Below are 17,024 nucleotides of genomic sequence, written 5' to 3' on the forward strand. Positions count from 1 at the left end.
TACCTCAGCACTGCTGCAGGTTTAGGGCAGTGTTCCCTCATCCAACATGGCTGCCGCAGTATCAGTCCCTATGAGCGCGCACTCCCCGGGCTCTGAGGTGACATGACGGATGGTGACGTCATGGCCGGGGGTCTCCCAGGCTCGGCTCCCGCCCGTCTCTTTGTGGTCCTCCCCCTCAGTGTGGCCACGTGCTCCTACGTCCAGGCCTCTCTCTCACCACTTGTGCTCCGCCGTCCGGTCTTGGGGAGAGTTCTCACTGTGCGGCTTCTCCCTGTGTCCGGTGGAGCCGCCATTAGACTCCTGAGCAGGTAATCCTCCCAGCCGCCGCACACCAGTCTGTGCCCGGGGCCATGTTGTGTTCTGTGAGGAGGAGGAAGGTCCCGGACCAGTGCTCGGCCTCCATGTGTCTGTATACAGAGGGCCGCACACCGCGTGTCTGTATACAGAGGGCCGCACACCACGTGTCTGTGTACAGAGGGCCGCACACCGCGTGTCTGTATACAGAGGGCCGCACACCATGTGTCTGTATACAGAGGGCCGCACACCACGTGTCTGTATACAGAGGGCCGCACACCATGTGTCTGTATACAGAGGGCCGCACACCGCGTGTCTGTATACAGAGGGCCGCACACCATGTGTCTGTATACAGAGGACCGCACACCGCGTGTCTGTATACAGAGGGCCGCACACCATGTGTCTGTATACAGAGGGCCGCACACCGCGTGTCTGTATACAGAGGGCCGCACACGGCGTGTCTGTATACAGAGGGCCGCACACCATGTGCCTGTATACAGAGGGCCGCACACCGCGTGTCTGTATACAGGGGGCCGCACACCGCGTGTCTGTATACAGAGGGCCGCACACCATGTGTCTGTATACAGAGGGCCGCACACCATGTGTCTGTATACAGAGGGCCGCACACCGCGTGTCTGTATACAGAGGGCCGCACACGGCGTGTCTGTATACAGAGGGCCGCACACCATGTGTCTGTATACAGAGGGCCGCACACCGCGTGTCTGTATACAGGGGGCCGCACACCATGTGTCTGTATACAGGGGGCCGCACACCATGTGTCTGTATACAGAGGGCCGCACACCGCGTGTCTGTATACAGAGGGCCGCACACCGCGTGTCTGTATACAGAGGGCCGCACACCATGTGTCTGTATACAGAGGGCCGCACACCGCGTGTCTGTATACAGAGGGCCGCACACCGCGTGCCTGTATACAGAGGGCCGCACACCGCGTGTCTGTATACAGAGGGCCGCACACCGCGTGTCTGTACACAGAGGACCGCACACCGCGTGCCTGTATACAGAGGGCCGCACACCATGTGTCTGTATACAGAGGGCCGCACACCATGTGTCTGTATACAGAGGGCCGCACACCATGTGTCTGTATACAGAGGGCCGCACGCCATGTGTCTGTATACAGAGGGCCGCACGCCATGTGTCTGTATACAGAGGGCCGCACACCGCGTGTCTGTATACAGAGGGCCGCACACCGCGTGTCTGTATACAGAGGGCCGCACACGGCGTGCCTGTATACAGAGGGCCGCACACGGCGTGCCTGTATACAGAGGGCCGCACACGGCGTGCCTGTATACAGAGGGCCGCACACGGCGTGCCTGTATACAGAGGGCCGCACACGGCGTGCCTGTATACCGAGGGCCGCACACGGCGTGCCTGTATACCGAGGGCCGCACACCGCGTGCCTGTATACAGAGGGCCGCACACCGCGTTCCTGTATACAGAGGGCCGCACACCGCGTGCCTGTATACCGAGGGCCGCACACCGCGTGCCTGTATACCGAGGGCCGCACACCGCGTGTCTGTATACAGAGGGCCGCACACCATGTGCCTGTATACCGAGGGCCGCACACCGCGTGCCTGTATACCGAGGGCCGCACACCGCGTGCCTGTATACCGAGGGCCGCACACCGCGTGCCTGTATACCGAGGGCCGCACACGGCGTGCCTGTATACCGAGGGCCGCACACGGCGTGCCTGTATACCGAGGGCCGCACACCGCGTGCCTGTATACAGAGGGCCGCACACCGCGTGCCTGTATACCGAGGGCCGCACACCGCGTGCCTGTATACCGAGGGCCGCACACCGGCCGTGTAAGAGGCTTCAGTCCCCGGAACTTCTCCTGTGTAGTTTTATGGGGATTTTCTCTGGTGTGAAGGAAATAATACAGGAAGGAGGAATAATAATTCTACAGCTCTAACTGCACATTGTGCCGCGCATTAGTGTTCAGCCCCTTAGTACTTTATAGGACCACCTTTCTCTGCAGTCTATGGGGGTCTGTCTCTACTCCTTTCTGCAGTCTTTTGGGGTCTGTCTCTCCTTTCTCTGCAGTCTTTTGGGGTCTGTCTCTCCTTTCTCTGCAGTCTTTTGGGGTCTGTCTCTCCTCCTTTCTCTGCAGTCTTTTGGGGTCTGTCTCTCCTCCTTTCTCTGCAGTCTTTTGGGGTCTGTCTCTCCTTTCTCTGCAGTCTTTTGGGGTCTGTCTCTCCTCCTTTCTCTGCAGTCTTTTGGGGTCTGTCTCTCCTCCTTTCTCTGCAGTCTTTTGGGGTCAGTCTCCTATTTTCTCTGCAGTCTTTTGGGGTCTGTCCTCCTTTCTCTGCAGTCTTTTGGGGTCTGTCTCTCCTCCTTTCTCTGAAGTCTTTTGGGGTCTGTCTCTCCTTTCTCTGCAGTCTTTTGGGGTCTGTCCTCCTTTCTCTGCAGTATTTTGGGGTCTCTCTCCTCCTTTCTCTGCAGTCTTTTGGGGTCTGTCTCTCCTTTCTCTGCAGTCTTTTGGGGTCTGTCTCTCCTCCTTTCTCTGCAGTCTTTTGGGGTCTGTCTCCTATTTTCTCTGCAGTCTTTTGGGGTCTGTCTCTTCCGCTTCACTCTTTTGGGGTCTGTCTCTCCTTTCTCTGCAGTCTTTTGGGGTCTGTCCTCCTTTCTCTGCAGTCTTTTGGGGTCTGTCTTTCCTCCTTTCTCTGCTGTCTTTTGGGGTCTGTCTTCATGATCCAGCCTATTTTGGCCTTAATGACCTTGCCGTTTTTTGCAATTCTGACCAGTGTCCCTTTATGAGGTAATAACTCAGGAACGCTTCAATGGATCCTAGCGATTCTGAGATTGTTTTTTCGTGACATATTGGGCTTCATGTTAGTGGTAAATTTAGGTCGATAATTTCTGAGTTTATTTGTGAAAAAAACAGAAATTTGGCAAAAATTTTGAAAATTTCACAATTTTCACATTTTGAATTTTTATTCTGTTAAACCAGAGAGTTATGTGACACAAAATAGTTAATAAATAACATTTCCCACATGTCTACTTTACATCAGCACAATTTTGGAAACAAATTTTTTTTTTGCTAGGAAGTTATAAGGGTTAAAATTTGGCCAGTGATTTCTCATTTTTACAACAAAATTTACAAAACCATTTTTTTTAGGGACCACCTCACATTTGAAGTCAGTTTGAGGGTTCTATATGGCTGAAAATACCCAAAAGTGACACCATTCTAAAAACTGCACCCCTCAAGGTGCTCAAAACCACATTCAAGAAGTTTATTAACCCTTCAGATGTTTCACAGCAGCAGAAGCAACATGGAAGGAAAAAATGAACATTTAACTTTTTAGTCACAAAAATGATCTTTTAGCGAAAATTTTTTTATTTTCCCAAGGGTAAAAGGAGAAACTGGACCACGAACGTTGTTGTCCAATTTGTCCTGAGTACGCTGATACCTCATATGTGGGGGTAAACCACTGTTTGGGCGCAGGGCTCGGAAGGGAAGGAGCGCCATTTGACTTTTTCAATGAAAAATTGGCTCCAATCTTTAGCGGACACCATGTCGCTTTTGGAGAGCCCCCGTGTGCCTAAACATTGGAGCTCCCCCACAAGTGACCCCATTTTGGAAACTAGACCCCCCAAGGAACTTATCTAGAAGCATAGTGAGCACTTTAAACCCCCAGGTGCTTCACAAATTGATCCGTAAAAATGAAAAAGTACTTTTTTTTTCACACAAAATTTCTTTTAGCCTCATTTTTTTCATTTTCACATGGGTAACAGGATAAAATCGATCCTAAAATTTGTTGGGCAATTTCTCCTGAGTACGCCGATACCTCATATGTGGGGGTAAACCACTGTTTGGGTGCACGGCAAGGCTCGGAAGGGGAGGCGTGCCATTTGACTTTTTGAATGGAAAATTAGCTCCAATCGTTAGCGGACACCATGTCGCGTTTGGAGAGCCCCTGTGTGCCTAAACATTGGAGCTCCCCTACAAGTGACCCCATTTTGGAAACTAGACCCCCCAAGGAACTTATCTAGATGCATAGTGAGCACTTATAACCCCCAGGTGCTTCACAGAAGTTTATAACACAGAGCCGTCAAAATAAAAAATAATTTTTCTTTCCTCAAAAATGATTTTTAGCCCAGAATTTTTTATTTTCCCAAGGGTAATAGGAGAAATTGGACCCCAAATGTTGTTGTCCAGTTTGTCCTGAGTACGATGATACCCCATATGTGGGGGTAAACCATTGTTTGGGCGCACCGCAGGGCTCGGAAGGGAAGGCACGCCATTTGGCTTTTTGAATGGAAAATTAGCTTCAATCATTAGCGGACACCATGTCGCGTTTGGAGAGCCCCTGTGTGCCTAAACATTGGAGCTCCCGCACAAGTGACCCCATTTTGGAAACTAGACCTCCCAAGGAACTAATCTAGATGTGTGGTGAGCACTTTGAACCCCCAAGTGCTTCACAGAAGTTTATAACGCAGAGCCATGAAAATAAAAAATAATTTTTCTTTCCTCAAAAATGACTTTTTAGCCCACAATTTTTTATTTTCCCAAGGGTAACAGGAGAAATTGGACCCCAAAAGTTGTTGTCCAGTTTCTCCTGAGTATGCTGCTACCCCATATGTGGGGGTAAACCACTGTTTTGGCACACGTCGGGGTTTGGAAGGGAAGTAGTGACGTTTTGAAATGCAGACTTTGATGGAATGCTCTGCGGGCGTCAGGTTGCGTTTGCAGAGCCCCTGATGTGCCTAAACAGTAGGAACTCCCCACAAGTGACTCCATTTTGGAAATTAGACCCCCAAGGGAACTTATCTAGATGTGTGGTGAGCACTTTGAACCCCCAAGTGCTTCACAGAAGTTTATAACGCAGAGCCGTGAAAATAATAAATGTGTTTCCTTTCCTCAAAAATATTTTTTTAGCCCACAATTTTTTATTTTCCCAGGGGTAACAGGAGAAATTGGACCCCAAAAGTTGTTGTCCAGTTTCTTTTCTCCTGAGTACGCTGATACTTCATATGTGGGGGTAAACCACTGTTTGAGCACATGCCGGGGCTCGGAAGGGAAGTAGTGACGTTTTGGAATGCAGACTTTGATGGAATGGTCTGCGGGCATCATGTTACGTTTGCAGAGCCCCTGATATGCCTAAACAGTAGAAACCCCCCACAAGTGACCCCATTTTGGAAACTAGACCCCCCAAGGAACTTATCTAGATGTGTGGTGAGCACGTTCAACCCCCAAGAGCTTCACAGAAGTTTACAACGCAGAGCCGTGAAAATAAAAAATCATTTTTCTTTCCTCAAAAAAGATGTTTTAGCAAGCAATTTTTTATTTTCACAAGGGTAACAGGAGAAATTGGGCCCCAATATTTGTTGCCCAGTTTGTTGTGAGTGTGCTGGTACCCCATATGTGGGGGTAAACCACTGTTTGGGCGCACGTCAGGGCTCGGAAGGGAAGTAGTGACATTTGAAATGCAGACTTTGATGGAATGGTCTGCGAGCATCACGTTGCATTTGCAGAGCCCCTGATGTGCCTAAATAGTAGAAACACCCCACAAGTGACCCCATTTTGGAAACTAGACCCCCGAAGGAACCTATCTAGATGTGTGGTGAGCACTTTCAACCCCCAAGTGCTTCACAGAAGTTAATAACGCAGAGCCGTGAAAATAAAAAATAATTGTTTTTTCCTCAAAAATTATGTTTTAGCAAGTAATTTTTTATTTTTGCAAGGGTAACAGGAGAAATTGGACCCCAACAGTTGTTGCCCAGTTTGTCCTGAGTACGCTGGTACCCCAAATGTGGGGGTAAACCACTGTTTGGGCGCACGTCGAGGCTTGGAAGGGAGGGAGCACCATTTGACTTTTTGAACGCAAGATTGGCTGGAATCAATGGTGGCGCCATGTTGCGTTTGGAGACCCCTGATGTGCCTAAACAGTGGAAACCCCTCAATTCTAACTTCAACACTAACCCCAACACACCCCTAATCCCAACTGTAGCCATAACCCTAATCACAACCCTAACCCCAACACACCCCTAACCACAACCCTAACCCCAACACACCCGTAACCCTAACCACAAGGCTAATCTTAACCCTATTTCCAACCCTAGCCCTAATTCCAACCCTAACTCTGATTCCAACCCTAACCCTAAGGCTATGTGCCCACGTTGCGGATTCGTGTGAGATTTTTCCGCACGATTTTTGAAAAATCTGCAGGTAAAAGGCACTGCGTTTTACCTGCAGATTTACAGCGGATTTCCAGTGTTTTTTTGTGCGGATTTCACCTGCGGATTCCTATTGAGGAACAGGTGTAAAACGCTGCGGAATCCGCACAAAGAATTGACATGCTGCGGAAAATACAACGCAGCGTTTCTGCACAGAATTTTCCGCACCATGGGCACAGCGGATTTGGTTTTCCATAGGTGTACATGGTACTGTAAACCTGATGGAAAACTGCTACGAATTCGCAGCAGCCAATCCGCTGCGGATCTGCGGCCAATCCGCTGCGGATCCACGCCCAAATCCGCACTGTGTGCACATGCCATAACCCTACCCGTAACCCTAACCCTACCCCTAACCCTAACCCTAGTGGAAAAAGAAAAAAAAAATATTTTCTTTATTTTATTATTGTCCCTACCTATGGGGGTGATAAAGGGGGGGGTGTTATTTATTATTTTTTTATTTTGATCGCTGTGATAGAACCTACCACAGCGATCAAAATGTACTTTGTAATGAATCTGCTGGCCGGCAGATTCGGCGGGCGCACCGCGCATGCGCCCGCCATTTTGGAAGATGGCGGCGCCCAGGGAGAAGACGGACCGACTTCGGGAGACTCGGTAAGTATGAGGGGGTGGCGGGGGGGTGGATCGGAGCACGGGGGGGGGGGGGGATCGGAAGACGGGGGGAGCGGACAGGAGCACGGTGGGAGCGGACAGGGGGACGGAGGGGGGTACCGGACAGAACGGAGGACTGGGGAGGAGATCGGGGGGGGGGGGGGGGGGCAGAACATGATTTCCAGCCATGGCAGATGCTATTGCAGCATCGGCCATGGCTGGATTGCAATATTTCACCATTTTCATAGGTGAAATATTGCAAATTGCTCTGATTGGCTGTCGAAAGTGCAACAGCCAATCAGCGATCGTAGCCACGTGGGGGCAAAGCCACCCCCCCCTGGGCTGAAGTACAACTCCCCCTCTCCCTGCAGATCGGGTAAAATAGGAGTTAACCCTTTCACCCGATCTGCAGGGACGCGATCATTCCATGACGCCACATAGGCGTCATGGGTCGGATTAGCACTGACTTTCATGACGCCTACGTGGCGTCAAAGGTCGGGAAGGGGTTAAAGAAATTGTCCTAGGAACAAAGTTTATTTTAATTCATAGATCTTACACTGATCCTGAATGTGTTCACTCTATTCTATGTCAGCAAGCAGTTTGTAATGGTAATCAGCTTATTCAGCTTACTTTGCTTGTCCCTTAAGGGCAGTATACAAAGAGAAGAGGAGGAGGCCTAGGACTGATTATTATTATTGTTATTATACATTTTTATAGAGACATTTATTCCATGGCGCTTTACATGTGAACGGGGCAAACATAGACAAGTACAATAAAAATGAGCAATACAAAGCACACACAAGTACATAAGGAGAGAGGACCCTGCCCGCGAGGGCTCACAGTCTACAGGGGATGGTTGAGGATACACTAGGAGAGGATAGAGCTGGTTGCGCGGCGGTTCAGTAGACTGAGGATCACTGTAGGTTGTAGGCTTGTCGGAAGAGGTGGGTCTTCAGGTTCTTTTTGAAGGTTTCCGTGGTAGGCGAGAGTCTGATGTGTTGGTGTAGAGAGTTCCAGGGTATAGGGGAAGGCACGGGAGAAGTCTTGTATGTGGTTGTGGGAAGAGATAAGGGAGTAGAGAAGGAGATCTTGTGAGGATCGGAGGTTGCGTGCAGGTCAGTACCGGGAGACGAGGTCACAGATGTATGGAGGAGACAGGTTGTGGATGGCTTAGTATGTTATAGGGTTTTGAACTGTAGCCTCTGGACAATAGGAAGCCAATGAAGGGCTTGGCAGAGAGGAAGGGCAGGAGAGTAACGGGGAGACAGGTGGGTTAGTCGGGCAGCAGAGTGTAGGATGGATTGGAGTGGTGCCAGAGTGCTAGAGGGGAGGCCAGAGAATAGGAGGTTGCAATAGTTGATGCGGGAGATGATGAGGGCATGCACTAGCGTTTTTGCAGTTTCTTGGTCAAGGAATGCACGGATTCGGGAAATGTTTTTAAGTTTGAGTCGGAAGGAGGAGGTAAGGGCTTGGATATGTGGCTTGAAAGAGAGGGCAGAGTCGAGGATCACCCTGAGGAACCGAGCGTGCGGGACTGAGGAAAGTGAACAGCCATTGACATTGATAGATAGGTCTGGCAGAGGGTTAGAGTGAGGGGCGAAAGATGATGAATTCTGTTTTGTCCATGTTCAGTTTTAGAAAGCGAGAAGAAAAGAAAGATGAAATAGTGGGCAGACATTGTGGGATTTTTATCAGTAAGGAGGTTATGTCAGGTTCAGATAAGTAGATCTGCGTGTCATCGGCGTTGAGATAATACTGCATACCGTGGGAGTCTATGAGCTTTCCCAGGCCGAAGGTGTAGATGGAGAAGAGTAGGGGTCCTAGAACTGATCCTTGGGGAACACCGACAGACGGGGCAAGGTGAGGAGGTGGTGTGGGAGAGGGAGACACTCAATGTCTGGTCTGATATGACGAGATCCAGGATAGGGCCAAGTCTGTGCTGCCAAAGAAGAAAGAAATTGTAACAAGAGGGAATGGTCCACAATGTCAAAGGCAGACGACAGGTCCAGGAGAAGGAGGACAGAGTAGTGTCGCTTGCTCTTGGCGGTTAGTAGGTCATTGGTGACTTTAGTTAGGGCAGTTTCAGTTGAGTGATGCAGTCGGAAGCCAGATTGTAACCGGTCAAAAAGGGAGCAGGAGGAGAGGTGGGATGATAGTTCAAGATGGACATGCTGTTCGAGTAGTTTTGAGGCATAATGGAGAAGAGATGTTGAGCGATAGCTAGATGCAGAGGATGGGTCGAGGGAGGACTTTTTGAGGATGGGAGTCATTGAAGCATGTTTGAAGGATGAGGGGAAGACACCAGCTGTGAGTGAGAGGTTGAAGAGATGTGTTAAGGTTAGAATGAAGACTGTGGCGAGGTTGGGGATGTGGTGGGATGGGAAGCGGGTCAAGTGGTGAGATGTGATCTTGACAGAGGGGTGGGGAGCTGATCTTCTGTCATGGTGGGGAAACTGGTTTTGGAAGAACAGGTCTGAGAAGATAAGAGAAAGGCATTGGGGGCTGTGGGCCAAAGCCTTTCTGATGTTATCGATCTGCTTAAAGAAAGAAACAAAGTCTTAAGGTACCTTCACACGAAACGACTTTGTAACGATATCGCTTGCGATCCGTGATGTTGCAGCGTCCTGGCTAGCGATATCGTTTAGTTTGACATGCAGCAGCGATCAGGATCCTGCTGTGATGTCGCTGGTCGCTGAATAAAGTCCAGAACTTTATTTGGTCGTCCGATCGCCGTGTATCGTTGTGTTTGACAGCAAAAGCAACGATACCAGCGATGTTTTACACTGGTAACCAGGGTAAACATCGGGTTACCAAGCGCAGGGCCGCGCTTAGTAACCCGATGTTTACCCTGGTTACCAGCGTAAAAGTAAAAAAAACAAACACTACATACTCACCTGCGCGTCCCCCAGAGTCTGCTTCCTGACACTTACTGAGCGCCGGCCCTAAAGTGAAAGTGAAAGCACAGCGGTGACGTCACCGCTGTGCTGTTAGGGCCGGAGCTCAGTCAGTGTCAGGAAGCAGACGCTGGGGGACGCGCAGGTGAGTATGTAGTGTTTGTTTTTTTTACTTTTACGCTGGTAACCAGGGTAAACATCGGGTTACTAAGTGCGGCCCTGCGCTTAGTAACCCGATGTTTACCCGGGGACCTCGGCATCGTTGGTCACTGGAGAGCGGTCTGTGTGACAGCTCTCCAGCGACCAAACAGCGACGCTGCAGCGATTGGCATCGTTGTCGCTATCGCTGCAGCGTCGCTTCGTGTGAAGGTACCTTTAAGCAGAAATGAGAAGAGAGGGAGGAGGTGTCGGGGGACTGAGTAGAGAATTGAAAGTGTTGAAAAGCTCTTTAGAGTTGAAAGACAGGGAAGATATGAGAGATGAGAAGTAATCTTGTTTTGCGGCAGTGAGCGCGGACTTGAAGCTGGCAAGGGAATGCTCGTATGCAATAAAGTGCTCGGCAGAGCGGGATCTCTTCCATCTCCGCTCAGCAACCCTGGAAGCCCATCTCAGTTCTTTGGTCAGGCTGGTCAGCCAGGGTTGCCTATTGATTGTATGAGTTTTGCTGTGCGTGAGAGGGATGGCCAAATCAAGTGTTGCTGTTATAAAAAGTGGCAGCAGCATCTGTCATGAAGGGAAGCAATGTCTGTTAGGCCTCTTTCACACTTCTGTCTTTTAGAATCAGTCACAATCCGTCAAAGTGTTGAAAAGACGGATCCTGTGCAGATTGTAAAAAACGGATGCACTGGATCCTGTTTTTTGACGGATCCGTCGTTGCAGCAGCTGCAGGAAAAATGGGTTAAATTAAAGGAATAGAAATCCTTCCAGGCATGCTCAGTGTAAAAAAATGGAATCAGTTGCTGGATTCCGTCATTTGACGGACAGCAACGGGTCCTGCGCCCATAGGTTTCCATTTTAGCCAACGACGGATGCCGCAGGATCCGTCGCTGTACGTTTTTTCAACGCAGACAAAAAACGTTACTGAACGTTTTTTCCAGACGACGGTCCACCAAAACACGACGGATCTGTCGCACGACGGATGCGACGTGTGGCCATCTGTCGCTAATACAAGTCTATGGGAAAAAAACATCCTGCGGGCACATTTGCAGGATCAGTTTTTTTCCCAAAACGACGCTTTGCAACGGATCTGAAAAGACGAAAGTGTGAAAGAGGCCTAAGAGGGAGAATGGACTCAGAGAGTGATTGTAAATTGAGGTGTTTGAGATTTCTGCAAGAGTGAGTTTTTGGAGTGGGGGTTGCTCACTAGGAGAGGAGAGGGAAGAGAATGTCAGTAGGTTGTAGTCAGACGGGGGAGGGGTGAGTTAGGGAAATTAGTAAGGGAACAGAGGAGGGTGAAGATAAGGTCCAGCGTGTGGCCATCTTTGTGAATGGCCACCGAGGACCATTGAGTGAGGCCAAAGGAGGCAGACAGTGATAAAAGTTTAGAGGCAGCTGAGGTGGAAGTGTCAATGGGGATGTTGAAGTCACCCATGATGATAGTGGGGATGTCAGCAGAAAGGAAATTAAGTAGCCTGGTGGTGAAGTGGTCGAGAAAGGTGGAGATGGCTAGTTTGGGGGGAGGAGTCATTCCATGTCAAGTGAACCAATGATTTTTACCTCTATATTTTTAATTCTTTTGAGATTTTGTTATTTTTTAATAGTGTGTCAGAGAGTGCCAAATGTAAAGAAAAAAAAATTCTAGAATTTTTTTTTTTTTAATTGATTTTCAAAGTTTGGAAAAAGTGTGAATTTCGGTGTTGCCTGCCTTTACATTTCCCCTCATAACTCAGGCTAGAAAAAAGATAGAGAAACAAAATAAACACCATTCTACTCAGAACTGTACAGGTTTTCACCAGATATGTCACAAGAGTATGTTTGATAATATTTTATCCATGGGAACGCAAGCGCAAAATTTTAAAATGCATTTCCGAAAAAAGCGTTTAATTTCAAAAACTGTATATGTGCCTGCTATGCTCCTAGCCACATCTGTACCAAAATACAAGTTGGGATCGTGATCAGGAGCTGTGGAGTCGGAGTTAGTTTTGGTTGGAGTCGGAAATGTACCGACTCCGACTCCAGCTGTAAAAAAAATGTATTAATATTTCATAATTTAACTTATATATGAATTTTATAAATGTTACTTAAATATATATATGTTCTATCAAACTATGAACAACAGTGATAAGCAGTTCTGCTGGAGATAGAGACATTTCTTAGGCTGAGTGCACACGTAGCAGAATTGCCGCGGAAATTTCCGTGGCAATTCTGCACCTCCTGCCGCAGGTATATCGCATGCAGAATTTGCATGCATATACCCGCAGAAAACTAGCGTTTTGCAAGCGAAATTAGCTTGCAGAATGCTAGAGTTTTCCAAGCGATGCTACAGATCGCTTGGAAAACTCTAGCATTCTGCAAGCTAATTTCTGACTGACAGGTTGGTCACACTTGTCAAACATAGTGTTTGACACGTGTGACCAACTTTTTACTATAGATGCAGCCTATGCCGCACCCATAGTAAAAGGTAGAATGTTAAAAATAATAAAAAAAACAAAAAAAAAAGGTTATACTCACCTCAGCGGCTTCCGTTCCTAATGCTGTGTGTTCAGGACCTTCCATTGACGTCACGGTCACGTGACCCGCGGTCATGTGACCGCGACGTCATCGCAGGTCCTTCACACACACCACGGAAGCCGCTGAGGAGGTCGGGCCGCCAGAAGGTGAGTATATCACTATTTTGTATTTTAATTCTTTTTTTTTTTTACCAAATACATGGTGCCCAGTCCGTGGAGGAGAGTCTCCTCTCCTCCACCCTGGGTACCAACCGCACTTGATCTGCTTACTTCCCGCATGGTGTGCACAGCTTCGTGCGGGAAGTAAGCAGATCAATGCACTCCTGTGTGTGCAGAATCGCCGCGATTCCGCAATTTTAATGAACATGCTGCGTTTTTTTCTGGATTGCGATTCCGCTCAGGAAAAAAATGCAGCATGTGCACAAAAAATGCGGATTGCATTCTGTTACGTAGGATGCTTAATGTTAGCGTTTTTTTGCGTTTTTATAGCGAAAAACCACGAAAAAAAACGTAAAAAAATCTGCTACGTGTGCACACTGCCTTACTTGTGTGTCACTGTTCTCCACTGGCCTTATCTAATCTTATACTTGGTTAACCTCATGCTGCCCCAACCCCCCTACTTACAATGTATGAAACTGAAAGTGAAAATGTGTTGCAAATTCTTAGTAGTAAAGCTCCTCCTCTAGACTAGATGTTTACTAGGTGTGCGTCTTCCAAGCATCTCACAGCTGCTACTCAGAAGAGGAAGACTGTAAGAAGTATTATCTTTTTAACAAACTTTGCATCAGTTAACTGTGAGTACATGAGGAATAACAGTATTACTGAACACTATATCAGTTGTACGACCTGGCAATAATTTTGTACAATTGTTTATAGGAAAAACAATTGTCATTTGGATTGTGAATGCAGAATTAAAAACCTGAGAATGTCAAAGAAGCGTCACATTAAATCAGCTGTATTTGAACATTTCACCATCACGCAAGATAGAAATTATGATTATGTCTGTCAGTGTATGACAAATGATCCAGACGAAAACAAATGCTGTGAAGCCAAGATCAGTGCATATTCAGGCAAAGATAAAAATGCTCCTACCAGAGCTTCTAATCTAAAGAGAGATTTACAGCGCTTTCATCCAGAAGTACTGAAAGCAGTGGATGAGAAAGACTGCATCCAAACCAATGAACCAGGCTCTTCAGCCAAACAAAGGGGCAGGGAACTTTGCAGCCATCAGTTGCAAGATATTTTGTCAGTGACAAAGTTACTGTGACAATAACAGTAGATACAGTTAAAAAAACAGATCATAGAGCTTGTTGTAAAGGATAGTGTGCCTATTTCATTATTTTCACGACCAGCTTTTTATGTGTCTGAATGGGGGGAAATGGCCCGCAAGCTTGGTGTTTCTCTGGAGAGAGAGAGTATTAGAAAAAAAACTCTCAAGGGACGCTTTCTGTTTCTTAAAATGGATGCCTGCACACGTCACAGAGTGAACTATTTTGCCATCAATGTCCGATTTGTTTGTGACAAAAATGAAATAGTTACCAAGACATTGGCAGTAAAAGACACCAAAGCTCCTCACACCAGTGAGTTTCTCCAGGTCTTGGTGGAAAAGGTTCTGCAAGACTATGAACTTAAAAAAGAGCAAGTTCTTTCTGTCGTAACTGACAATGCTTCAAATATGATAAGTACTATTAAGCTAATGAGTGAGAGTAATGATGGTGACCAGCAGCTAGAAGAACATTCTGGGTCTACTGACACAGAAATGTTTGAAATAGAGGAACACAGTATTGTAACTGAGGAGCAAACTGAAGTTGCTTCAGATGAACAGCAACATGATAGTTTAGATCAGACCTGGGCAAGATGCGGGCCGCCTGATGATTTTAAACAGCCCGCCCTGGCACCGCTCGGCCAGACGCTTCTGAGCAGCCCATGATTAAGATGGCCGCCGGAGTGCGTTGGTCATTTGACTGCACCCTGCCATACCCACTGACTCCACCCGCTGTCTGATGCGTTGATCATATGGGTCCCCATGTGATCTTGCGTCGGCGGTCAGGGCGACGCTAGTGGTTTGGCGGGGCGGTGCTCACTGGCCGGCCCTGTACGTCACGTGTGTACGTCACTCCAGCGCCGCGCGGGATGTGCTGCGGTGAAAGTTGCTGGCTGGCGGTCTCGGGTGAGTATCCGTGCAGTCGGGGGGAGAGGGGGTCCTTGTGTTGCTGGGGAGTTATGAACCCTGATCCTCCCATTAAATCACCCGAAACACAACGGGGAACGTACAAGTCCATGTACTACCTAATGCCGAGGTGGACACGACACGGGTATGAGGAGACACTAATCCGCAGCTGAAGCCTGTGTGTCCGTGGTCCATATCTGCTCCCAGGGATATCCAACCAAAGCAATCGTCAGAATCAGCAGAGAAACCAGCAAGCATCAATTTCCAGAGAGCCAGGGCCCAGTCCTGTAGGAAGCACGTGTGTTCTGGGCTGGGGGTGAATGGCAGAGGTTGCATCTCTTATCTGCACTTATAAGAGACGGAGGGTAATATAGGGGACACTGCCATATAGTGCAGCCACCGGATACCCAGGGCGACACGGGGGTGCAGGAAACGGGTGCAAGATACACAGAGAGACACAGGGGTGCAGGATACACGGTGACACAGGGGTGCAGGATACACAGAGTGACACGGGTGCAGGATACACAGGGTGACACGGGTGCAGGATACACAGGGTGACATGGGGGTGAAAAACATCCAGAGACACAGGGGTGCAGAATACACAGGGAGACACGGGTGCAGGATACACACATGGTGAAACGGTGCAGAATACACAGGGTGACACAGGAGTGTTGAATACACAGGGTGACACAATAATTTTGGGGCTACATGGAGAATACTACCTAAAGTGGGGGATATCGCATACTGGGGGGGGCAGGGCAGGTGGGATTGCTATCAGTGGGGATCACCTACAGGGGATGGCTACATTAAGGGATACTACATATTGGGGGCTACATGGAGAATACTACCTAAAATGGTGATATCACATACTGGGGAGGGGGACGGGGGGATTGCTAGAGGCACAGAAGGGTCTGATCCCTATATGCAGGGACATAGGGGTTCTATTTTCTATATGGAGGCACAGTGGGGTATGAGGGCACAGATGGGGCACTTTTACTATGTAATAGAGGGGTCCTAAATACTATTTTTTCCTGCATCCACACCCCCATCTGGCCCATAGTTGACAATTTCATATACAGCGATACCAGATATGTTTATTTCCATAGCTATACATGGCTGTATTCTTGTTTTCCTGGCTCTAGGGCTGCATCCATTTTCTCCAGGCAGTGGAATCCAGTGGAAAATTTGCATTTGCAAGAACCTGTACTTACTGTAAGTTCACTCATCTCTAATCTAATGATGTATGTCTTCCATATTTTCTTTGTATTGTAAATCTTTGCATTGTTTAACATACTGTATGTTTTTTAAAAGATAGCATATGTATACCACAGTATTGGGTAAAAATGAGTTAATTGTATTAGTCCGGCCCTCTAAAACCATCCCAATTTCTCATGGGCCCCATCGCAAAATTAATTGCCCACCCCTGGTTTAGATGATCTTGTTGAAACTGTGTCAATACGTTCTTTCATTCATCACATGCGCTATGTTGTGCATACTCTACAGCTGGCTATAAGAGACAGTCTGCAAGAAGGACATGCCCCCGGAAGAAGCCCACGCGAAACGCGCGTTGGGGCTGCTGTGGAGCGCACACTGACGGATATTACTATGGGTAAGCTGAGCGTCCTTTAAAGGGGTCCGTATATCTTTTTTCTTGTACCATGCCTAATTGAGTATTAGAGAATCAGGATTTCCCTGTTTATGCTGGTATATAGAGTGTATGGTACTTTCACAGATATCCAACCCTATTATGGGGTTTTACCTGTTATAATGGATACTGGTGAATTTGGACTACACGCTTACTAGGTCTGCTCACTTATTTATTCCGTTATTGCAGTTGTGTCGTTCTTCCCCCTCATGAGTTGTTGTCTGAAGCCTTTTTCATGTCTGTTTTATATTGATTTTGTGATTTTGTATTTATTAATAAAATATTTAAATTGGTTAATTAAGTGGGACATGTACTCCTTTTTGGTCGTGTGTAGGATTTATAGTATTCGGAGTGTCCTGAGATATCTATGAGAAGTCTATCAATGCGGCAATTTGCCCCTTGGAGATATTTCTATATGTTTCAGTGGATTGTTTTTCTATAAGAAGGACATGCTGCCGCACTGATTGGCAAGGTGAGAAAATTGGCTACTGTTGCCAGAACCCCTAAAGTTGACTCAATTTTGAAGAGACGTGCTGGAAAAGGGGCA

The 17,024-nt window shown here is 47.8% G+C and overlaps 2 protein-coding genes across 8 annotated transcripts in view; both read left to right on the forward strand.

Annotated features, from left to right (window-relative positions):
- The window catches only part of LOC143781303 (uncharacterized), a 174,452-nt gene that overhangs the window by 126,566 nt on the left and 30,862 nt on the right, over nt 1-17,024 (forward strand). The window contains exons 1-3 of one of the 5 annotated variants that reach the window (XM_077267837.1): nt 92-308; nt 15,975-16,044; nt 16,336-16,441. The exons of 1 other annotated variant lie outside the window; for it this stretch is intronic. In XM_077267837.1, the coding sequence (XP_077123952.1) occupies nt 103-308; nt 15,975-16,044; nt 16,336-16,441 (382 nt within the window). In that variant the 5' untranslated portion in view covers nt 92-102. Of the gene's footprint in view, nt 1-91; nt 309-15,717; nt 16,045-16,335; nt 16,442-17,024 lie in introns of those variants that run through there. 3 more of the 5 variants (XM_077267838.1, XM_077267839.1, XM_077267841.1) reach the window with 3 other exon arrangements.
- Nucleotides 229-17,024, forward strand: part of LOC143781301 (uncharacterized) — a 618,193-nt gene continuing 601,397 nt past the window's right edge. Inside the window, exon 1 of one of the 3 annotated variants that reach the window (XM_077267827.1) lies at nt 229-271. The gene's annotated coding sequence lies outside the window, so the exon portion shown is untranslated. Of the gene's footprint in view, nt 309-17,024 lie in introns of all 3 variants that reach the window. The other 2 variants (XM_077267831.1, XM_077267828.1) reach the window with 2 other exon arrangements.

Source organism: Ranitomeya variabilis, chromosome 6 (genome assembly GCF_051348905.1).
Source record: "Ranitomeya variabilis isolate aRanVar5 chromosome 6, aRanVar5.hap1, whole genome shotgun sequence".
Taxonomy (NCBI): Eukaryota; Metazoa; Chordata; class Amphibia; order Anura; family Dendrobatidae; genus Ranitomeya; species Ranitomeya variabilis.